Genomic DNA, 25,183 nt, shown 5'->3' on the forward strand with positions numbered 1-25,183 from the left:
AACTGTCTCCTATAAAGAAAAGTGCTTTCCCAAATGCCTCCCACCCTTTCAGTCTCCTGGTTGTATAATCAGAGTAACAGCCAAATGGCAGAGTATGGAGGAACTCCCTGTACTGTCTGGCCTACTGTTTCATCTAAATTACTACTCTGTATAAAAGGCAACCTGTTGTGCTCAAGGACTTTCTGGCAGCACAACTGACCCTTCCATTAGTAGCTGTTTACTGAAAAATTGGCTAGTAGATTACTAAGGCAGAGGCAACTAGAACTGTAATCTAAGGCCCCCATCTATACTGCCATATTTATTATTATTTATTTATTTACGACATTTATATGCCGCCCTTCTCACCCCGAAGGGGACTCAGAGCAGCTTACAAGGTATAAATACATACAATTCTTATATAAATAAAAATGTAATGTTAGTTCACGCTACCATCAGAACTCAAAAACCACTGGGGGAATTGACACCAAATTTGGACACAAGACACCTAACAGTCCAATCTATGTCCTCCACTCAAAAAAAAAATGATTTTGTCATTTGGGAATTGTTGTTCTTGGGATTTATAGTTTACCTACAATCAAAGAACATTCTGAACTCCACCAATGATGGAATTGGGCCAAACTTAGCAGACAGGACTCCCATGACCAACAGAAAAAACTGGAAAGGTTGGACATTGACCTTGAGTTTGGGAATTATAGTTCACCCACATCCAGAGAGCACTGTGGACTCAAACAATGATGGATCTGGACCAAACTTGGCACAAATATTCCATATACCCAAATATGAACACAGATGGAGTTTGGAGGAAATAAACCTTGACATTTGGGATTTGTACTTACTGGGATTTATAGTTCACCTACAATCAAAGAGCATTCTGAACTCCACCAATGATGGAATTCAAACAAACATGGCATACAGGACTTCCATGACCAACAGAACACACTGGAAGGGTTTGGTGGGCATTGACCTTGAGTTTGGGAGTTGTTGTTCACCTACATCCAGAGAGTACTGTGGACTCAAACAATGATGGATCTGGACCAAACTTGATACAAAAATTCCATATGCCTAAATATGAACACAGATGGAGTTTGGAGGAAATTGACCTTGACATTTGGGATTTGTAGTTACTGGGATTTATAGTTCACTACAATTAAAGAGCATTCTGAAACCCACAAACGACAGAAATGGGGCAAACTTCCCACACAGAACCCCCATGACCAACAGAAAATACTTAAGGCCATCCAGTCCAACTCTCTTCACCAGGGCAAGAAAATGTAATCCACGCTCTCCCCACATTCGAACCTACGACCTGTCAGTCTTCAGTCCTGTTGGCACAAGGGTTTAACCCAGGGGTCCTCAAACTAAGGCCCGGGGGCCGGATGCGGCCCTCCAAGGTCATTTACCCGGCCCTCGCTCAGGGTCAACCTAAGTCTGAAACGACTTGAAAGCACACAACAACAACAATAATTCTATCTCATCAGCCAAAAACAGGCCCGCATTTCCCATTGAAATACTAATAAGTTTATATTTGTTAACATTGTTCCTCATTTTAATTATTGTATTGTTTTAGAGTGTTTTTTGTACTAAGATATGTGCAGTGTGCATAGGAATTCATTCATGTTTTTTTTTCAAATTATAATCTGGCCCTCCAACAGTTTGAGGGACTGTGACCTGGCCCTCTGTTTAAAAAGTTTGTGGACCCCTGCCATAGACACACAACACATATAGTCAGGCAGTCAGAGGGTATTTAACATTCCAACTTTTTCTGGCCACCAGGGGAGCTGTCGCTTCACCGTACATCTGCAACATTGATGAAGTACTTCCTCATTCCCTGTATGCTTGCTGGAGATTTTTATGGCCTCGTAAATTAGTTAAATTAGCCTCCCCACATAAGTGGTACCTAATTTTCCTACTTGACAGATGCAACTGTCTTTCGGGCTGCAAAGGTCGACAACAAGCTACACAAATTGGCCAGAAGCTCACTCTGACCCGGGCTGGCTTCGAACTCATGACCTTTTGATCAGTAGTGATCTTAATGCAGCTGACTCCCAGCCAGCTGCGCCACAGTCCCGGTGCATCTGGATTATATGGCAATGTGTAGTTGTATTCAGGTACTTCTATAACCTAAGAAACTATTAAGCCTGTCTTTTTGTCCTGAACATAGTACATTTCAAAATACAAAATACAAAAGATTAAATTTCCTTTAATTAACCCAGGAAATTCATATATTAATTCTTTTTAGAAATGAAATGAATTAAAAAGTTTACAAATTGCATAAGCAATATATATTGTCAAGTATGACAATCCACCAGTAGCTTGTTAATTTTCTTGGGGCTGGAGAGACACAGGCTTATAAACTGCACTGCAAATGGAAATATGTAGAGTCTCCATTGTGATCAGTCTGGTATATTAAAATGTATACATTTGGTCAAGAGCACATAATAATACACATAATAAACATTATACACATTGATCCATCTTTCTTTTCCTTCCTTTTCTCCCTGCAAAAACATTAAGTGACAAAAATTGAGAAAACTTACTTGATCTTTTGATGGAACTAGTAATTCTTCAATCATCATGCTGTCCCGCACGTAGGAACTCCGGTTCAAAGTGTAAGACCTATCCGAACTGAAGGAGCGGAGGCTGGTTGTATTTACAATTTTACCACAGAATGTGAAGGTGAGAATGAGATGAACAACAAAAATAAAATTAATGCATGCAACTTCCAGGGAACAAGGTTAAGATGATTAAAAACAAGTGTATTTCAGACTGACATCTGTTTATGTGTTGCTTAAACTATGATAATATAAACTAATTTATTACTGCAAAATAATTTGCAAAGATATTATTTGTGGCGTATAAGAATTTACATAATTTATTATGTATGACAGTTTCGGTTTGTCATTGCTTGTTTTGATTATGCTTCAGCCAACTACTCAAGCTTTTATGCACATCATTCTTGTCTGCTTAAGGAGGAAAGGCAATTGTGAGATATTTAGTAATAATAACAATATCAATGATCTTCTTACCCGCCTCTCATTATAGCAGCGGTTCTCAAAGTGTGCTCCATGGAGCCCTTAGGGCTCCACAAAACATACCGAGGGGTTCCAAGGTTTCCTTTTCCTCCATTTTCCTCCAAGCTTTCCCTCCTCTTTCCTGCTCCTCCCCCACCTCCCTTACCACGGAAAGTCTTTTTCTTCACATCCCTTGCCCCCAGACCCTTTCCCCCCTCACCTTCCTTGCTTCCAAAACCCCTTTTTTCTTTTTTCTTTCTTACTAGCTTGGGGACCCGGTGCTGCCCGGGTAATTTGAGAAAGGCATTGTGCACCAAGGTTGGTCTTTATCAGTTATTTATGTGGCTCGCAGTGCTCTGGGGAAGTTAGCGAAGGTACTGCAAGTCCCATCGTCCATGGTCCATCATCCTCCAAACAGCACCAGGATGTAGAGTGGGTCATGGGGGCTCTATGTGCCAAGTTTGGTCTTGATCAGTTATTGGATGAGGTTCGCAGCAGTCTCAGGAAGCAAGTGGAGGTACTTCAAGTCCCATCACCCGTGGTCCTTCCTACTCTAAACTGCACTCTAAACTGCACTCTAAACTGTACAGTGGGTCATGGGGGCTCTGTGAGCCAAGTTTGGTCTTGATCAGTCTTTGTTTGGGGCCACAGTAGTCTGTGGAAACAAAAGGGGTGGGAAAGTACTACAAATCCCATTCATTGTCTGTCCTCCCCAACCCTCACCAGGATGTAAAGAGGGTCGTGGAGGTTATGTATGCCAAGTTTGGTCTTGATTAGTCATTGGATGAGAGTCGCAGCGGGCTCAGGAAGTGAGCAGTGATACTTCAAGTCCCATCATCCATGGTCAGCCCTCCTCCAAACTGCAGTAGGATGTAGAGTAATGTTCAGATGGAATCTCCTTTCTTGTAGTTTGAAGCCATTGTTCCATGTCCTAGTCTCCAGGGCAGCAGAAAACAAGCTTGCTCCCTCCTCCCTATGACTTCCTCTCACATATTTATAAATGGCTATCATGTCTCCTCTCAGCCTTCTCTTCTTCGGCTTAAACATGCCCAGCTCTTTAAGCCGCTCCTCATAGGGCTTGTTCTCCAGACCCTTGGTCATTTTAGTTGCCATTGTCTGGACACATTCCAGCTTGTCAATATCTCTCTTGAATTGTGGTGCCCATAATTGGACACAATATTCCAGATGTGGTCTAACCAAGGAAGAATAGAGGGGTAGCATGACTTCCCTGGATCTAGACACTATACTCATATTGATCATTATTGTACTGACTATGCCTCACAAGTAAAAGACTGAAACAGCCATTGGCATCATGCATTCAGGAGAATGCACAACAAGATAATCTAAAAAGTAAAGGAAGTCATTCTATGTGCAAACATGCCTGATGGTTGCAATTACATACTAATCATATTGCTTTACGCACAACAATTCTCTTTCAGTTTTGACCTTTCCACCTGCAATATGGGAATAACAATACGGCCATGTTTTTAAAGGCTAGTGTGAGGTTTGCTAAGATAAATTACATTGATTATTGAAAGGTGTTAAATGTATATAGATTTGTATTGTCGAAGGCTTTCATGGCTGGAATCACTAGGTTCTTGTGGGTTTTTTCGGGCTATAGAGCCATGTTCTAGAGGCATTTCTCCTGACGTTTCGCCTGCATCTATGGCAAGCATCCTCAGAGGTAGAGGTCTGTTGGAATTAGGACAATGGGTTTATATATATCTGTGGAATGGCTGGGGTGGGGCAAGGAGCTCTTCCCTGCTGCAGTTATGTGTGAATGTTTAGCTGATCACCTTCATTAGCATTTGAAGACCTGCCTGAGCCTGGGAAAATCTGTTGCTGGGAGGTGTTAATCTGTGCCTGGTTTTTTCCTCTCTGTTGTTTAGCTGTTATAATTTTAGAGTTTTTTAATACTGGTAGCCAGATTTTGTTCATTTTCATTTTCTCTTCCTTTCTGTTGAAATTGTCCACATGCTTGTGGATTTCAATGGCTTCTCTGTGTAGTCTGACATGGTGGTTGTTGGTGTGGTCCAGCATTTCTGTGTTCTCAAATAGTATATAGATTCATTCATCAGATATTTCCTTTAAGTGCTCAGAGGGAAACAATCTGAATGTACTGAGACCAAGGAAAAGGCTGAATCTCAATGTTTTGTCCATTAACCCTGGAAGCTACATAAGGCATATGTTAGAAAACATGCCACACATTTAGACATGCTTGCTGTTGTGACTGAAAAGAAAGAAAATGGTCTACAAAAATAAATGCGTCCAGCAAAACAAAAAATACATTTCAACTTATTTCTTTAAAACAAGCATACAGCCCTAGCAGATTGGAAGCATGCACTTGGCACTTCGAATGAGACATTTACAAGATTCTACCCAACAAATATCCCATTTGTAATGTTACCAATGAGTTGAAAAATAAAACAGAGTTGGGCTCCAGAACATTAAAGACCATCTATCATTTTCGCTAGTCTAAATACAGTAAACAAAACCAGGTCACTTGTTATGTTGCAAGAATCAAAACGGCATTGTCTAACATGGGACACAACAGAAAACCTCACGTCACATCACAATGCAGAGTAAATAAAATGAGAAAATGAAGAATGGCAAAAGCAGGGAAATGTCACAAGGGTGTCATGCTCTCTTACCTGACCTTAGGACTATAAATGGGCAAAGGGGGGAAAAGGAACAAGGAGAGAAAGCAAGTATCAGACAGCAGAGAAAGCACAGTGCCATGGACTGGGTGACTTAGACATTTAATGTAATTCACTGCATAATGTTACACTCAGATTCAGTCACACGAGAGAAACACGTGTGTGATTTGACTAGATTATTAGTTTTCTTGGGGGTACCTTAAAATATTACCAAATACTCCTAAAAGCAAAGAATCGTAGCTGAAAGACAACTTGTCCTTCTGCTAAACGGAAGAAATTGTAACTTAGGGTTAGAGGATACACTTAGTAGGCTTGGGCGGTTTCGTTCGTTAATTTCGTAATTCGTTATTAATTCGTATTTTAATTAGCTTACGATCCAATATTGAGCCATGTGAGGAGTGTGATGAGTAAATTAGATTCGAAACAATTTTTTCAATTTATTTCGTAATTGTTTTGTAATTATTTCATAATTATTTTGTAATTATTTCGTAATTATTTCCGCATGTCTGGTGCAAGTTTTATAGTTGTTGTTTGTTTTATCACACCAACAGTCAACAACAGAGGGAGAGGGAAGCTTCAGAAGTTCCCCCTGTCCCATTTGGAGGTTTTTTTAGCATATTGCGCAATCGCATCCGCCATCAACAAATCGATTCGTAATTATACAAAATTTTGTATATTTCGAAATTTTTAAAAGGAAAATTTCAGAATTATTTTAAAAAACGAAACGCAAGGGCCCCCTAAAAACAAAACGAGTTTAGAACCAAATTTTTCCGTGGTTACCCAAGCCTAACACTTAGTATGCAAAAGGTAGCCAATTCATAGGATTCCTCCAAAAATAATTGCTGTATATACTCGAGTATAAGCCTAGTTTTTCAGCCCTTTTTTTAGGCTGAAAAAGTCCCCCTCGGCTTATACTTGAGTCAAGGTTATTTATTATTTTCCTCTGTTATTATTTTTATAACATGTATAATTTTACTCTATTATTATTACATTTATAATTTTACTCTATTATTATTACATTTATTATTTTACTCTATTTATTATTACATTTATAATTTTACTCTATTATTATTACATTGATTATTTTACTCTATTATTGTTATTACATTTATTATTTTACGATATTATTACTGGTGTTATATTTCCATTATTTTACTCTATTATTATTATAATTATTATTATTACATTTATTATTTTACTCTATTATTATTGGAAGGATACATAAGCACATTTACATTGAAGAAGGTTAGAATACTTGGTTTAATCAGAGTTGGGCAGTCTTATCTTAAATTACAGTTTTATGTAAATACTAGCTGTTCCCTGCCATGCGTTGCTGTGGCCCAGTCTCGTGAACTGGAAAAGAAAATAATGGTTTGTAATCTATGTAATTTCTTTATGCTTATAGGTAAACGATATTTCTTCTTGTTTCTTTGTCAGTGTTGATGTGGAAAGTGTCTGGTTTGCCTACTCTGGAATTTGCAACATATCACTGTCCTTCTTTAGGGTTCCCTTTCAAATCTATGATACTATATCTCTCTGTGTGTCAATCATATATATCTATCTATATCTATGGCTGGATGGCTCTTTGTCAGGAGGGCTTTGATTTGATTTTCTTGCCCTGGTGAAGAGAGTTGGACTGGATGGCCTTAAGTATTTTCTGTTGGTCATGGGGGTTCTGTGTGGGAAGTTTGCCCCATTTCTGTCGTTTGTGGGGTTCAGAATGCTCTTTGATTGTAGGTGACCTATAAATCCCAGTAACTACAACTTCCAAATGTCAAGGTCTATTTTCCCCAAACTCATCTGTGTTCATATTTGGGCATATGGAATATTTGTGGCATGTTTGGTCCAGATCCATCATTGTTTGAGCCCAAAGTGTGTTCTGGATGTAGGTGAACTACAACTCCCAAACTCAAGGTCAATGCTCACCAAACCCTTCTAGTGTTTTCTGTTGGTCATGGGTGTCTTGTTATACCACGTTTGGTTAAATTCCATTGTTGGTGGGGTTCAGAATGCTCTTTGATTGTAGGTGAACTATAAATCCCAGCAACTACAACTCCCAAATGTCAAGGTCTATTTCCCTTAAACTCCATCTGTGCTCATATTTGGGCATATTGAGTATTTGTGCCAAGTTTGGTCCAGATCTATCATTGTTTGAGTCCACAGTGCTCTCTGGATGTGGGTGAACTATAATTCCCAAACTAAAGGTCAATGTCCACCAAATCTGTTGGTCATGGGAGCCTTGTGTGCTAAGTTTGGCCCAATTCCATCATTGGTGGTGTTCAGAATGCTCTTTGATTGTAGGTAAACTATAAATCCCAGCAAAGACAATTCCTAAATTACAAAATCAATTTTTTTGAGTGGAGGACATAAATTGGACTGTTAGGTGTCTTGTGTCCAAATTTGGTGTCAATTCCCCCAGTGGTTTTTGAGTTCTGATGGTAGCGTGAACTAACATTACATTTTTATTTATATAGATTATTATTATTCTATTTATTGTTTTACTCTATTATTATTGGAAGGATACGCAAGCACATTTACACTGAAGAGGGTTAGAATACTTGGTTTAATCAGAGTTGGGCAGTCTTATCTTAAATTACAGTTTTATGTAAATATTTAATCTACTGATTCTTCAATTAATGTAATTTTATTGGTGTCTATTTTTATTTTGAAATTTACCAGTAGATGCTGCATTTCCCATCCTCAGCTTATACTCAAGTCAATAAGTTTTCCCAGTTTTTTTGTGATAAAATTTGGTGCCTTGGCTTATATTTGGGTCAGCTTATATTCGAGTATATACGGTAATTTAAAACATAGGAGACTTGTTTTGAAAGTTTCAATCATTAACAATCTCCATGCCTGTTTGGAATCAAATGGAGATAGATATATAGTGTGTTGATATGTTCAAATGTCAATTTGTTGTCTCTGAGTGTAACACACATAAAAGATACTGCAGATGTAAACATGAGCTACATAGAGAAAAATAATGGTACTGGTAAATCAGAAGCATATGAATTTTCAGGCTTTATCAAGGAAATCAAAGAGAAGCCAAGCCCACTGAGGATTTCTGATTAACAGGAAACAGATACGATACCTTAACATCTCAATAAATCTATGCAGGATGTATAGGTTTACAGAACCCTTACAGATACTACTAAGATGCCCTTTGAAGCCACAGTTTATATACTGTGGATAAGCACATATATCAAAAACTAGATAGAATGGATTTTATTCTGGTTAGATAAGTAAGTTGAAATGACTTTCGAAATTCATAATAGTGTTCTTATCTAGCCTGGTTGTTTCCAGAATGCTTTCTTCAGATGTAATTCAAAAGAAAGTACCATAACCTAAGAGATCATCCACACTTCAGAACTATAGCACTATGGCACTACTTTAACTACCATGGCTCCATAATAGGGATGTTGTGGCTCAGTCTGAGCCTGACCTTTCTGAGTGAGTTTCTTCAGGACGAGGAGGATGATGGGTTACAGATTTCTGAACATGTCCCTGTTTGTTGGGGTTCAGCCTGTGTGTGAACCTGAACCTGATTCTCTGATTGTATTTCCTGATGCCAATGTAGATGTCAATGTGAATTCTGAGGCCAATTTAGATGATGATGGTTTGAGTAGTGAAAATCCTACAGCCTTGGAAAGTGAAAGTCAGAATTCCCATGAGAACATGCATTCCAAGCCGAGTGGAGATGTTTCACTCCTTTTTCCTCCCAATCTTAGTTCTCCAGAGAATCTGACACCTGGTCTCCCTAATGAGGATAGGCGGGGGCAGATTTGGCAGAGCCGGGGTGAAGCACAAAGTTTACATAGGTCAGCCAGTTTGAAAGAAATGCAAACAAAATCTTCAGGCATGTCTCGTAATAGATTTCTCGGCCTTAAATATGCCTGGCCTGAATGCAGCTTCAGACCAGGCATCATTCCAGATTCATGTGCAAGCTTTTCCAGGTCTCCTGATTCAAGTGGCCTTGTTCCTCGGAGGTTTTCTAGTTGTTCCAGGTATGGTTATTGGATTGCTTACAGGTTCCAGGATTCAGCAGTTTTGCTGTGGATTTAATGATCTTGTTTGTGGACATTTCCTGTTCCTGATTTTTACTGTGACTTTTTACCTTTGCATATTTCTTCTATTTTGTATTCATCTTTCATCAATAAAATAGGATTGTTTTCCTGAAGTCAAGTGTGGTGGATTGTTGTCTGAGGGTCCAGTTTCCTGCTCTGGCTTGCAACACTGTTGTTGATGCAGACAGTGTTGATACTGAAGATGAGTCGACATTTCTGTTTCCCAGAGAAAGGAATGTTGTTTTAGAAGATGGTCATGATTTGAGTGAAACTTCACAGCTGCAGGTGGAGGAGTCGACTGCTCCATCTGTGAGTTCAGTGCCTATCGATTCCCAGGCTGGCCAGTCCCAAGATAATGAGTTATTCAGCCTTGAAGGTGATAGGGATTTGGTTAGGGAGGACCGTTTGCAATTAAGGGTACGCCGAAGTGCTCGGCTTGCTAACAAACGGGAAGTTCAAGGTCAACATAATGCTTTCATGCTAGGAAAGCATATTTAACAATCAACCCTTTGTCAGTGCAACTTTGCTTACACCCTGTTAACTTCTCTGGAATTGCCTCGGTTTTTGGGGAAAGCTCCTGTCTCTTTGAGACTTTGGTTTTGATCCTGGTTTCTGGGGACTTTGTCATGCTGCCATGGATTCTTGTTTGACCAATGCTTGTGGATGATACTTCATGTTATTTGGCTTTGGACCTTGGAAACTCTGCCCTTGCATTTGAGACTCTGTCTTGGTTATTGAACTTTTGCAACCTTATTTCTATGTTTTGATTTTTTCTTTTTCTTCAATAAACTACAAAACCTACAGCTTTGGTGTGTGGTGTTGTTCTGAGCAAGGTGAATCTATCCTGAGTTGCGACAAGGGGATCCTGAGGTTTGTAGTTTGTTGTGGCATCAGTTCTCTCGGACAGAGAACTGTCCAAAACGGCACATCCCAGCATCCTATAGCAGTGAGTCATGGCAGTCAATGTGATGTCAAACTACTATAATTCTGCGCTGTGGATACAGCTTGAGTGACTAAAATATTTTCCATGCAAATGTCTTGCACATGCTACCATACCAAATGCAGCCAAAACAACCAAGCCAAAATTATATATACATACAAGCATCTGAGTTTTACCTTTGGGAGGTGTCACTCCCTGTTAGACAATGGAAGGGCTTTTCACAACAGATCATTAAGCTATAGGAAAATGCCCGCAGGCTACAAGCTTGAGAGGTTTAATTATTAGCTTCCAAACAATTCTACTGTCTGTAAACAGGCTACTAATGCACAACTGTGGAAATAATCCCAAATTATTGGGTTCCAGATGCTAGACAAGGCAGAAAAATCTCACATAGACGTTTCCAATAATACGAACATTTGCATGTCTTGAAGTGCAAAGATGACAATCATTCTCATAAAACTGTGACCTATTTTCCTCCCTTGCAAGACAAAAAATGGCACATTCGTTTGGAAAGAAACTATTGTAAGGGTTCTCCCCCAGCTATTTGTAAACAGATTTCAATATTTTACAAGTTATTAGTATTCACCATCTACACTCTTGGGGGAAAAGAAAGGGACTATAATAGCCAAGCAGCCACCTTCAGTTTCTCTTGCATAAGATGATGTTGTTTTTTAGTCTTAAGCAAAAGAAGAAATTAGCGTCAATAAGAATTACTATCAAATGAATGAACAAAAGGCCCTCTCCTTTTTTTTTGTCTTGGCTTAAACGGTCATTGTGGGCTAAACAGTCTGGCTTTTAAACAGAGGCTTCCAGCTGTTTCCAAAGGAACTCTTCTGACATATTTAGAGCATGAGAGGACACTCTGGGAGAAAAATGAAGACTTCATTTGCTCTGAGCTATTGCCACGCTAAAGCTATCACAGAGGGAACAGAGAAGCAGGAAACTCAGCAATACAGTCAGCCCTCCTCATTTGCTGGTGTTAGGGATACAGGATTCCCACAAAAGTTAAACCCCCCCAAATAATAAAATGCTGTTATTGTTTATTCACTGGAGAGAACACATCTCTAGGAATATATACCGTATATTCCGGGATACAAAACGACTGGGGCTATAAGACAACGCCCCAACTTTAGCAAACAAAATAGAGTTGGGGATATACTCACCGTTTAAGATGACTCCCCAAACTAGGCACTTCTCAGGCCGCTCTCCTTCTTCCTGTCCAGGCTTCACGCGAAGTGCCACTTCTCCCGCGAGACAAGGTTGTCTCGCGGGAGAAGAGGCACTTCTCGCAAGGCCTGGACAGGAAGGAGAGCGGCCTGATCAGAAGGGTCTCCGGTGCTCCTCAGGCTGCTCTCCCTCTTCCTGTCCAGGCCTCACGTGAAGTGCCTCTTTTCCCGCAAAACATCTTGCGGGAGAAGAGGCACTTCTCGCAAGTCCTGGACAGGGAGGAGAGCAGCCTGACCAGAAGGGCCTCCGGCGCTCCTCATGCCGCTCTCCTTCTTCCTGTCCAGGCCTCGCACGAAGTGCCTCTTCTCCCGCGAGACAATGTTGTCTTGCGGGAGAAGAGGCACTTCTCACGAGGCATGGACAGGAAGAAGGAGAGCGGCCTGATCAGAAGGGCCTCCGGCGCTCCTCAGGCTGCTCTCCTTCTTCCTGTCCAGGCCTCGCGCGTAGTGCCTCTTCTCCCGCGAGACAACGTTGTCTCGCAGGAGAAGACGCACTTCTCGCGAGGCATGGACAGAAACAAGAGTGGCTTGAGCAGCGCAGGAAACAGCCCAGGGGTCCGGCCACCAACAAAGGAGAGGCCTGGGCCTGAGCAAGGAAGGCAGCCAGGAAGGAAGGAAGGACGGGGAGCCTGCCCGGGAGGCCGCCATGAGACAAGGCGGAGGAGGAGGAGGAGGAGGAGGAGGGGAGCCCGAGGCCAAGGCAGCCATAGTATGTAATTTTATTATTATAATTTTATACCCAGCATACTAGACGACCCCCAAAATTTTATAAGGTTTTACATGCCTAAAAAGCCATCTAGTACCCCGGAATATACGGGAGTTCCTTCTGATGAAAGTTGGTCATACAATTACACTAGATGACCTAAAGATTGCTAAATAGAATATTTTAATCCAATCTGTGAACAATCCAATCTGCACAAAGCAAATCTGCAAATGTGGAAGGCTGTCTGCAGATGCATATTTTGAAAGACTGAGAGAGAGAGATCAAGCAGCCAACATTAAGGACTTGCTTCAAGCTTCAGAAAAAGGAAAGAGGTGATAAAATGCACTATGTTTGGGATTTGTTTTCCAATGTTTCTGAGCAGAACCCGCTGAATACCTGGCAGATCTGGCTCCTAGGCTGAAGCCCATGTATCCTTCTGCAGGCAGAGAATCATCCCCCAGTTCCTTCAGATCCTGTGGCCCAAGGTATTTGTCTGTATCTCCTGTCATCGCATCTTCACCTGTTGGCACAACAAGGAAGCTGAAGTCAGTAATCACACGTGACTGAATGTTTTTTTGTAAACACATCTTGCCTTTTAGTAGGACTGCAAAAAAATAAACTTACTGCATCCCTTGTGAGTTTGAAAACATGGTATTAAAATGTCAATTACCTGTTATGAGAACTGCAAGTTAACAATTCCCAGTAATTTGTCGGTTTTTAAAAAGAAAATAACCCATTTGGCAATTAATAGATGCTTAAGCAGAAAGAATGACATTTAGCCTCATAAATCCACCAGTTTAGCAGGTTATATCAGGTGTGATACTAGTCCAATCACTCTTAACAACTTTGGACAGAAAGAAAACAAGAGAGATCATTGGCATGTAATACCCTGCCCACACCCTCACCCCAAGGAAAGGACCACTGCAAGCAGAAAGAAAAGGACGGTAAATCAAGATGATAACATTTCTTCAACAAATTGCTTGCTGGTCTGGGTTGTTGTGGGTTTTTTCCGAGCTATATGGTCATGTTCTACAGGCATTCTCTCCTGACGTTTCGCCTGCATCTATGGCAAGCATCCTCAAAGGTAGTGAGGTCTGTTGGAACTAGGAAAATGGCTGTTGGCCTTTCACATCCCAGTTGGCAACTGGGAGAAAAATGAAGTTTTGCGCTACATTAAACCAAATGGCATTCAAAATTTCATAAAATTATAGAATCATAGAGTTGGAAGAGACCTCATGGGCCATCCAGTCCAACCCCCTGCCGAGAAGCAAGAAAACTGCATTCAAAGCACCCCTGACAAATGGCCATCCAGCCCTGACAAATGGCCATCCAACCACACTCCGGGGCAGAGAGTTCCACTGCTGAATGGCTCTCACAGTCAGGAAGTTCTTCCTCATATTCAGATGGAATCTCCATTCTTGGAGTTTGAAGCCATTGTTCCGCTTACTAGTCTCCAGGGCAGCAGAAAACAAGCCTGCTCCCTCCACCCTATGACTTCCTCTCACATATTTATACATGGCTATCATGTCTCCTCTCAGCATTCTCCTCTAAAGGCTAAACATGCCCAGTTCCCTAAGCCGCTCCTCATAGGGCTTGTTCTCCAGACCCTTGATCATTTTAGTCGCCCTCCTCTGGACACATTCCAGCTTGTCAATATCTCTCTTGAATTGTGGTGCCCAGAATTGGACACAATATTCCAGGTGTGGTCTAACCAAAACAGAATAGAGGGGTGGCATTACTTCCCTAGATCTAGACACTATGCTCCTATTGATGCAGGCCAAAATCCCATTGGCTATTTTTGCTGCCACATCACATTGTTGGCTCATGTTTAACTTGTTGTCCACAAGGACTCCAAGATCTTTTTCACACATATTGCTCTCGAGTCAGGCATTGTCCCCCATTCTGTATCTTGCATTTATTTTATTTTTTTGTCTAAGTGGAGTATCTTGCATTTGTCCCTGTTGAACTTTATTTTGTTAGTTTTGGCCCATCTGCAGGGGACAGCTAGTATGTGATATATTTCTATTTTCCTTCCAAGGTGGTTTTTCACAACCCGTGGGACAGGCCACAAAACATAGGGCACAGGAGTTCCAACAGGCAAAACCAGAGTTACTTTCCTGCCAACAGTGGATGGTCAGTGCTGTAGTCTCATAAAATCACTATGCTATGTATGGTAACCACAAACACTACAGAGGCAGGGAACATGTGGGAACTTTCTGCCAAGTAACCTCCACTCTCTTTCTTGTCTCCAGATTATTCTTCCAGTACCAGTGTTGAAGCAGTGCCACAGCCTTGAGAATTTTCACATGACCAGATATGGACCACAAAACATACAGTTGAGTGGAACTTATCTGTGTTGATGAAGGAGCTTGGGAATGAGTAAGTGAGTATGAGTAAGTGAATGGGAGGCTGAGAGAAATGGTTTAGAAAATAAACATTATGATAGTACAATTAGTCAACAACTCCTGCATCTTCTAGTGACGAGCGGAGTGCCGCAGGGTTCCGTCCTGGGCCCGGTCCTGTTCAACATCTTTATTAATGACTTAGATGAATGCTTAGAAGGCATGATCATCAAGTTTGCAGATGACACCAAATTGGGAGGGATAGCCAATAAGAAGACAGGAGCAGAATTCACAACGATCTTGACAGATTAGAGAGATGGGCCAAAACTAACAAAATGAAGTTCAACAGTGACAAATGCAAGATACTCCACTTAGGCAGAAAAAAATGAAATACAAAGATACAGGATGGGGGATGCGTCGCTCGAGAGCAGGACATGGGAAAATGATCTTGGGGTCCTCATGGACAACAACAACAACAAAAGATCTTGGGGTCCTCTATTTTGCCTTGGTTAGACCACACCTGGAATATTGTGTCCAATTCTGGGCACCACAATTGAAGAGAGATATTGACAAGCTGGAATGTGTCCAGAGGACGACAACTAAAATAATCAATGGTCTGGAGAACAAGTCCTATGAGGAATGGCTTAAGGAGCTGGGCATGTTTAGCCTGAAGAAGAAAAGGCTGAGAGGAGACATGATAGCCATGTATAAATATGTGAGAGGAAGCCACAGGGAGGAAGGAGCAAGCTTGTTTTCTGCTACCGTGGAGACTAGAACGCGGAACAATGGCTTCAAACTACAAGAAAGGAGATTCCATCTGAACATGAGGAAGAACTTCCTGACTGTGAGAGCTGTTCAGCAGTGGAACTCTCTGTCACGGAGTGTGGTGGAGGCTCCTACTTTGGAGGCTTTCAAACAGAGGCTGGGTGGCCATCTGTCAGGGCTGCTTTGAATGCAATATTCCTGCTTCTTGGCAGGGGGTTGGACTGGATGGCCCATGAGGTCTCTTCCAACTCTATGATTCTATGATTCTAATAATAAAAACAATCCTGTGCACATATGGCACTACGACTTCTAAGTTTCAATGAATTACTATAGATCCCACTATTTATGTTGTTATTTTTTCAGGTAGGGAGACCTAGGAATTAGTTCAAGAAGTAGCAGATGAAGTGATAATATAAATATACAAGCAATGAATACAAATACTAATTTTAAACTAAATTAATGTATCATTCATGTGTAATTTCTGTATGTATTATCTTGTATGTAGTGTGAGCCGCCCTGAGTCCCCCTACGGGGGTTGAGAAGGGCGGGTTACAAATATCTGAAATAAATAATCTATATAAATAAAAATGTAATGTTTGTTTGTGGGATTAACAGAACTCAAAAACCAATGGATGAATTGCTGCCAAATTTGGACACAATACACCTACTAACCCAAGGAGTGACCATCACTAAAAAAATATTTTGTCATTTGGGAGTTGAAGTTGCTGGGATTTATAGTTCATCTACAATGAAAGAGCATTTTGTACTCCACTAACGATGGAATTAAACCAAACTTGGCACTCAGGACACCCATGACCAACAGAAAACACTAGAAATGTTTGGTGTGCATTGACCTTGAGTTTGGGAGTTGTAGTTCAGCAACATTCAGAGAGCACTGTGGACTCAAACAATGATGGATCTGGACCAAACTTGGCACAAATATTCCATATGCCCAAATATGAACACAGATGGAGTTTGGGGGAAATAGACTTTGACATTTGGGAGCTGTATTTGCTGGGATTTATAGTTTATCTACAATCAAAGAGCATTCTGAACCCCACTAATAACAGAATTGGGGCAAGCTTCCTACACAGAACCCCCATGACCAACAGAAAAAGGCCATCCTGTCCAACTCGCTTCACCAAGGCAAGAAAACGTAATCAAAGCACTCCTGACAAAGAGCCATCCAGCCATAGATATAGATATATATATATAATACACACAGAGAGAGATATAGTATCATAGATTTGAAAGGGACCCCTAAAGAAGAACAATTATGTGATGCATGTTCCAGGGTGGGCAAACCAGAAACTCTCCACATCAACACCAACAAAGAAACAACAAGAAATACTGTTTACCCACAAGCACAAAGAAATTACATATATTAGAAACCAATACTTTCTCATTACTTTATTTTCCAGATCACCAGACTGGGCCACGGCAACACATGGCAGGGGATGGCTAGTAAAAAATAAAAATAAAAAGAATAACCTACTAATTCCCATGGGTGCCTGCTTGTCTATATAAATAAAAATGTAATGTTCATTTGTGGGATTAACAGAACTCAAAAACCACTTTGGACGAATTGGCACCACATTTGGACACAAGACACCTAACAACCCAATGTATGTCCTTCACTCAAAAAATTGATTCTGTCATTTGGGAGTTGTAGTTGCTGGGATTTATAGTTCACCTACAATCAAAGGGCATTTTGAATCCCACCAACAATAGAATTGGGCCAAACCTCCCACACAGAACCCCCATGACCAACAGAAAATACTGGAAGGGTTTGGTGGGCAGTGTCCTTTGGTTTTGAAGTTGTAGTTCACCTACACCCCGAGATCATTGTGGACTCAAACCATGATGGATCTGGACCAAACTCTACACCAGGGGTCCTCAAACTAAGGCCCGGGGGCCGGATACGGCCCTCCAAGGTTATTTACCCGGCCCTCGCTCAGGGTCAACCTAAGTCTGAAACAACTTGAAAGCACACAACAACAACAACAACCCTATCTCATCAGCCAAAAGCAGGCCCACGCTTCCCATTGAAATACTAATATGTTTATATTTGTTAAAACTGTTCTTCATTTTAATTATTGTATTGTTTTTAAGTATTTTTGCACTACAAATAAGATATGTGCAGTGTGCGTAGGAATTCATTTTTTTTCCAAATTATATCTGGCCATCCAACACTTTGAGGGACTGTGACCTGGCCCTTTGTTTAAAAAGTTTGAGGACCCCTGTTCTTCACGAATACTCAATATGTCCAAATGTGAACACTGGTGGAGTTTGGGTAAAATAGAATCTTGACATTCGGGAGTTGTAGTTGCTGGGATTTATAGTTCACCTACCATCAAAGAGCATTTTGAATCCCACCAACGATAGAATTGGGCCAAACCTCCCACACAGAACCCCCATGTGGGCCACAGCAACACGTGGCAGGGGACGGCTAGTAAATAATCAATTTAAGTGGAACATCAAATTGAGGCAAATGCAAAAGAGAACACAAACACACCCCATAAACCTGCATAAATATGGCTTTGATAAAACCAGGATAGCAATGTAATATTTCCTAGGACTATAACGTTACTAAGTCTCTAAAAGGGCAACATATTCTAGGTACCCAAGAGATTAAATTTCAACACTTAAAACAAAGGCAAGGTTACCACTGAGTTGACATGTAGGTAGCTGAACAAGATGCCCTGTGCTGTTGCTGATTCCTTAAAACTCTTCAAAGGTAGCAGAAGAAATACTGGCCATTTAATACAAAAACACAGCAATGGAAGGGTTAACTAACAGCTCCTTGCTTTCGCCAACTTAATCTACATTATGTCATAGGCGAAGCTGCATTCCAGGAGTGATAAGGATATTTTAAACAGGTACTTGTGGTTTTAGGGTTTTCCCTCCTGTCCTTTGCTTTAGAGCAGAGCAATTCATTCCATGTGAAAATTTACACTTTGTCTTCCCCACTTTTTTTTTCTTGGATAAATAGCTGAATTGCTGGAAGGTTGGACGGTTAAAAATGAGCAACTGGGTGCAGAGCATTCCCAGGGTGAGTGAAGCCAAGTCAATTTCCCCTGACCCCCTTTTTCAGTGCCGCAAAGTCAGAAGTGAACTATTCCCTTTTGTGGGAGGGGAACATGAAGCAGGCCCCATTTTCAAGCTACCAATCCGTTCTAAAAATACCCTGCGAGGGACAAAATAACAGATCAACTTTCTCCCCGCAACCCGGCAACCGCAATTATTGAAAGTTAAGCATTTCCAAAGCTTATAAATATTTCACAAGAGAAACATAAAAATCAGGAAAAAGGAAGGGGGGAACCACAATTACTAAGGTAGGAAAATCTTACTGTTTTGGAAAGCCATTTTCACCCGCCAGTTCTACAAAAACTTTTTTTTCCCCCTGCCTCTTGATGTTTCCAAGATCTCCTATTAGTCGTATTAGTCCTTAAGCAGCGATTTATAGTTAATCTCCAAACCAGTATAAGAACCTAATCTCTGTGGGTCATATTCACTTTCCACACACCAACGGTGCTCTTCTGAACATCTTGGGTTCTTCCAAAGCAGGCATTTTTCGGAACGTGCGCCTTTGTCCCTTGAAGTCCCAAAGGGCTTGCGTCCAAATGTAGAGAAAGTTTGAAAAGGCAGAAGATGACAGCTGCTGTTGGAGGTAAAGTTCTCTTTTTTGAAAAGGAGGAAAAAAAACCTTCTACATCCTTCCAAAGTGTCTCCTGATTGGATTGCAAACTTCTCTGGCAAGCTTCTAACAAGAGGACTGAATGGTGACACACAGACCAGCGCTGGAGTTATTTGTATGTAAATAAGGGTACAGCTTGGGTGTCAGTCCCCCTCCTTTCTCCCTGTAATTTGACACTAAGGCTTCGAGGTTAAACAGGCAGTCACTGCCACAGACTGAAATCAGACAGAAGGATATCACTGTAAAGATATGGAAGAAAGGAAGAAATAAGCAGGCGAAATGTCAGGAGAGAATGCCTCTAGAACATGGCCATATAGCCCGAAAAAACCTACAACAACCCAGTGATTCCGGCCATGAAAGCCTTCGACAATACAATTCAAATAGATTTTGCAATTAACCTGACTCTTAGGGACAAAGAAAGAAAAAGAGCTTAGAAGGGACAGTTTAGTGAGTGGTGAGGTGGCAGCAAGGAGAGCTCAAAAGGACACCAACCCGGCAGCATTTCTTTCCAGCTTTCTTCAGGTGACGGCATGAGTAGACAGTTGAGATCCGAATTCTGGAGAATATCCAGTTGATGGTTATTGGCACCCTTGATTGCCAGAAAAGTTCCCAAATGTACAATCCTGCCCCCCCTCTTTCACTCTTTGCAGATATCAGAAGCTGGTCACCAGGACTGGTTTTGGTAATCATTAACACCAGCGGCGTTCACATTCCGAGCAGCAATAAAAGGGAGAGAGAGCACCGATCTGTCAGCAAGATGGAGCCTCCAAAAGGGAGCAGGGAAGGACTGCCTGCAGGAGGTGGAATGTCTGGTTCATCAAGAAGACTGAGCAGGTTCCCAGTGTACCTATTTAACAGGAATAATGACTACATTCACCGCTTAACATCCCTTACTGGTTCTGAACCTGGACATAATGCTAGTGTTCAACATTCAATGGTACAGAGTGTTGTTGACTCACTTCTCTCTGGAAAACTTCATTACCAGATCGCATAAAACACAAATTGGGAGGGATAGCCAATACTCCAGAGGACAGGAGCAGGATTCAAAACGATCTTGACAGATTAGAGAGATGGGACAAAATGAAGTTGTTTTGGGACAAAATGAAGTTGTTTTGGGACAAAATGAAGTTCAACAGTGACAAATGCAAGATACTCCACTTTGGCAGGAAAAACGAAATGCAAAGATACAGAATGGGGGACAATGCCTGGCTCGAGAGCAGTACGTGTGAAAAAGATCTTGGAGTCCTCATGGACAACAAGTTTAACATGAGCCAACAATGTGATGTGGCGGCAAAAAAAACCAATGGGATTTTGGCCTGCATCAATAGGAGCATAGTGTCTAGATCTAGGGAAGTAATGCTACCCCTCTATTCCGCTTTGGTTAGACCACACCTGGAATATTGTGTCCAATTCTGGGCACCACAATTCAAGAGAGATGTTGACAAGCTGGAATGTGTCCAGAGGAGGGTGACTAAAATGATCAAGGGTCTGGAGAACAAGCCCTATGAAGAGCGGCTTAAGGAGTTGGGCATGTTTAGCCTGAAGAAGAGAAGGCCGAGAGGAGATATGATAGCCATGTATAAATATGTGAGAGGACGCCACAGGGAGGAGGGAGCAAGCTTGTTTTCTGCTTCCATGGAAATTAGGACAAGGAACAATGGCTTCAAACTACAAGAAAGGAGATTCCATCTGAACATGAGGAAGAACTTCCTGACTGTGAGAGCCATTCAGCAGTGGAACTCTCTGCCCCGGAGTGTGGTGGAGGCTCCTTCTTTGGAAGCTTTTAAACAGAGGCTGGATGGCCATCTGTCAGGGGTGATTTGAATGCAATATTCCTGCTTCTTGGTAGGGGGTCGGACTGGATGGCCCATGAGGTCTCTTCCAACTCTTTGATTCTATGAAAACATGCCCTGTACCTTAGGCTAATATGATTCCAAGTCATACAGAGACAACAATGATTATATTGGGCACAATACCTATCCCTCCACACTTTTTAATGCCTGTTTTCCCTTCTCCCCTTCCTTAAGCTCATATACCCTTTTAATTATATGACATGATGACGATTAACCACCCTTTGGATGTACCCTTTAAAAAACTCAAAAATTATATATATACTAGCCGTCCCCTGCCACGAGTTGCTGTGGGCCACATGGGGTTCTGTGTGGGAGGTTTGGCCCAATTCTATCATTGGTGGGATTCAGAATGCTCTGTGATTGTAGGTGAACTATAAATCCCAGCAATAACAACTCCCAAACGTCAAGATTCTATTTCCCCCAAACTCTACCAGTGTTCACATTTTGGGCATATTGAGTATTCGTGTAGAGTTTGGTCCAGATCCATCATTGTTTGAGTCCACAGTGATATCTGGATGTAGGTGAACTACAACTCCAAAATCAAAGGACACTGCCCACCAACCCTTCCAGTATTTTCTGCAACTCAACAACTTTAGCGGTTCGTACATCCCCTATTCCTGCTATACATGGATTCTGGGAGTTATAATCCAAATTAATACCTTTTTCAAGCTTGAACACATAAAGTGTGAATGAAGCTATTATTTTCAAGACCATCAATGAAGCCAATATCTAACCAGTTGAAGCCACACATTAAAAATATGGGCAATGAGAAAGTCAGATGTTTGATGGATGAGAACTATTCAATGAGCAGAATGTTTAATGTCTTCCCATGCCCAGTTCTGGATAGCCAGCTGCAGCTATTGATTCAATAGCATCCTCTTTTGCTCTGTTACTAGTGAAACAACAGCTTCTGTTAGGAGCCCCCGGTGGCGCAGCGGGTTAAACCCCTGTGCCGGCAGGACTGAAGACCGACAGGTCGCAGGTTCGAATCCGGGGAGAGGCGGATGAGCTCCCTCTATCAACTCCAGTTCCTCATGCGGGGACATGAGAGAAGCCTCCCACAAGTATGATAAAAAAATCAAATCATCCAGGCGTCCCCTGGGCAACGTCCTTGCAGACGGCCAATTCTCTCACACCAGAAGCGACTTGCTCCTGACACGACAAAAAAACCCCCAAAACAACAGCTTTTGCTGTCTTTTTTAACGTCAACAAGCATGTCAAACTTTCCCCCTCCAAAATCCCAGCTTTTGTATTCTAACTAAAAGTTAAAGTTGAAATTTCCTTTCCTCACAATTTTTTGAACGTATTTACGTAACAAATAGAGAGTTTTAGCTTCCAAGCATTTCCTCAGTGCTGTTATAACTTTTGCACTTAATGTCTGCTAAACCTCTAGCTTATTTAAAACAAAGGACTTTCTTTCTTAAGAGGACTTGATCTGAATACAAACAAAAGAGAAGATTGGCAGAAGTAAATGTGGGTAAACAAACCATTATCTCGAAACTAGTATCTTGGAGGTGATTTCCTGTTTCCTGAAATGTAAAGAATTCTTGCTTTCCAGGCTATTAATTGATCTGAACCCCATGAAATGCAAAAACAAAAAGAAGATTCACAAAGCATGTAGATCAGTGTTTCTCAACCTGGGGGTCGGGACCCCTGAGGGGGTCGCAAGGGGGTATCAGAGGGGTCACCAAAGACCATCAAAAAACACAATATTTTCTGTTGGTCATGGGGGTTCTATGTGGGAAGTTTGGCCGAATTCTATCGTTGACATGATTCAGAATGCTCTTTCATTGTAAGTGAATTATAAATCCCAGCAACGACCAACTCCCAAATGTCAAGGTCTATTTTCCCCAAACTCAATCAGTGTTCACATTTGGGCATATTGAGTATCCATGCCAAGTTTGATCCAGATCAATCATTGTTTGAGTCCACAGTGCTAACTGCATGCAGATGAACTACAACTCCAAAACTCAAGGTCAATGCCTACCAAACACTTCCAGTATTTTCTCTTGGTCATGGGAGTTCTATGCACCAAGTTTCATTCAGTTCCATCATTGGTGGGGTTCAGAATGCTCATTGATTGTAGGTGAACTATAAATCCCAGGAACTACAACTCCCAAATGACAAAATCAATTATCCCTCCAACCCCACCAGTATTGAGATTTGGCATATTGGGTAAGGTAAAGAAAAAGTTTTCCCCTGACATTAAGTCCAGTCGTGTCCAAGTCTGGGGGTTGGTGCTCAATTTCTAGGCCAAAGAGCTGGTGTTGTCCATAGACACCTCCAAGGCCGACATGACTGCATGGAGCTCCGTTATTGGGTATTTGTGCCAAATTTAGTCCAGTGAATGAAAATACATCTTACATTATGATTCATAACAGTAACACAATTACCGTTAGGAAGTAGCAATGATAATAATTTTATGGTTGGGGGTCACCACAACATGAGCCGCTGTATTAAGGGGTCGCGGCATTCGGAAGGCTGAGAAACACTGATGTATATTATCTCTACTAGTCCTCCTATAATACACTCAACAGGACTTTAATCTTTATAGTCTAGCATATTGCTTGTATTTTTAGTTGGCACTAATGTATATACCTAGTGTTAATTGGCGCACAATTAAAACTTGTGTGCCAGTTGCACCCATACCTTGGGAAGTCAGATCTGGCCACAATGGTCCACGCTCTTGTTACATCCCGAATAGATTACTGCAATGCACTCTACGCGGGGGTGCCTTTGAAGACTGTTCGGAAACTTCAATTAGTCCAACGGGCGGCGGCCAGATTAATCACCGGAGCGTCATACAGGGAACATACCACCCCTCTGTTATGTCAGCTCCACTGGCTGCCGATCCAGTTCCGAGCACAATTCAAAGTGCTGGTTTTGACCTACAAAACCCTATACGGCTCCGGCCCAGCGTACCTGTCCAAACGCATCTCCTTCTATGTCCCGCCTCGGAGTTTAAGATCTTCTGGGGAGGCCCTGTTCTCGGCCCCACCTCTATCACAAGCGAGATTGGTGGGGACGAGGAGCAGGGCGTTCTCGGTGGTGGCCCCTCACCTGTAGAATTCGCTTCACGGGGAAATTAGGTCATCGACACCTCTCTTTTAGAAGGAAACTAAAAACATGGATATGGGACCAGACCTTTGGGTAATCTGGCAGAACAGACAAAAGACAATGACAACTAGAATTGGATAGGATTATGACAATACGGAATGAACTTGAGCATGGCGAACATTGATCATTAGATTGGTTTTTATTAGTTGTGCAGTATAACTGAATTGTTTTAATTGTTTTATAATAATTGCTGATATATATTTTATCTTTCTATTGTATTGCCGGCATCGAATTGCGCCTTTTGTAAGCTGCCCTGAGTCCCCCCTCGAGAGTTGAGAAGGGCGGGGTAGAAATGCGTGAAATAAATAAATACATAAATAAATAAAATAGTGTTGCTCAGGTGTTGGAGAAGCCATTGCCTGCCTGCTTGGGTGGCAACCTGTGCTGGATGGGGTTGCACTCCCCCTGAAGTCATAGGTCCGCAGCTTGGGGGTTCTCTTGGATTCAGTGCTGACGCTTGAAGCACAGGTGTTGGCGGTGGCCGGGAGAAACTTTGCAGAATTAAAACTCATGCGCCAACTGCAACCATACCTCGTGAAGTCTGACTTGACCATAGTGGTCTATGCCTTAGTTACCTCTAGACTGGATTACTGCAATGCACTCTACATGGGGCTACACTTGAAGACGGCCCAGAAATTACAACTTGTCCAACGGTCGGCAGCCAGATTAATAACTGGGGCGACTTACACGGAGCGGTCAACCCCCCTGTTTAAGGAGCTCCATTGGCTGCTGTTCATCTTCCGGTCCCAATTCAAGGTACAGGTGCTTACCCATGAAGCCCTAAACAGTTTGGGACCCGCCTACCTCC

The 25,183-nt window shown here is 41.7% G+C and overlaps 1 protein-coding gene across 3 annotated transcripts in view; it reads right to left on the minus strand.

Annotated features, from left to right (window-relative positions):
* Nucleotides 1–25,183, minus strand: part of ANK3 (ankyrin 3) — a 719,992-nt gene that overhangs the window by 103,353 nt on the left and 591,456 nt on the right. For all 3 annotated transcript variants that reach the window (XM_067465652.1, XM_067465653.1, XM_067465654.1), the window contains 2 exons: nt 12,998–13,121; nt 2,538–2,640 (listed from right to left, as the gene is read on the minus strand). In XM_067465652.1, the coding sequence (XP_067321753.1) occupies nt 2,538–2,640; nt 12,998–13,121 (227 nt within the window). The remainder of the gene's footprint in view (nt 1–2,537; nt 2,641–12,997; nt 13,122–25,183) is intronic.

Source organism: Anolis sagrei, chromosome 3, assembly GCF_037176765.1.
Source record: "Anolis sagrei isolate rAnoSag1 chromosome 3, rAnoSag1.mat, whole genome shotgun sequence".
NCBI lineage: Eukaryota > Metazoa > Chordata > Lepidosauria > Squamata > Dactyloidae > Anolis > Anolis sagrei.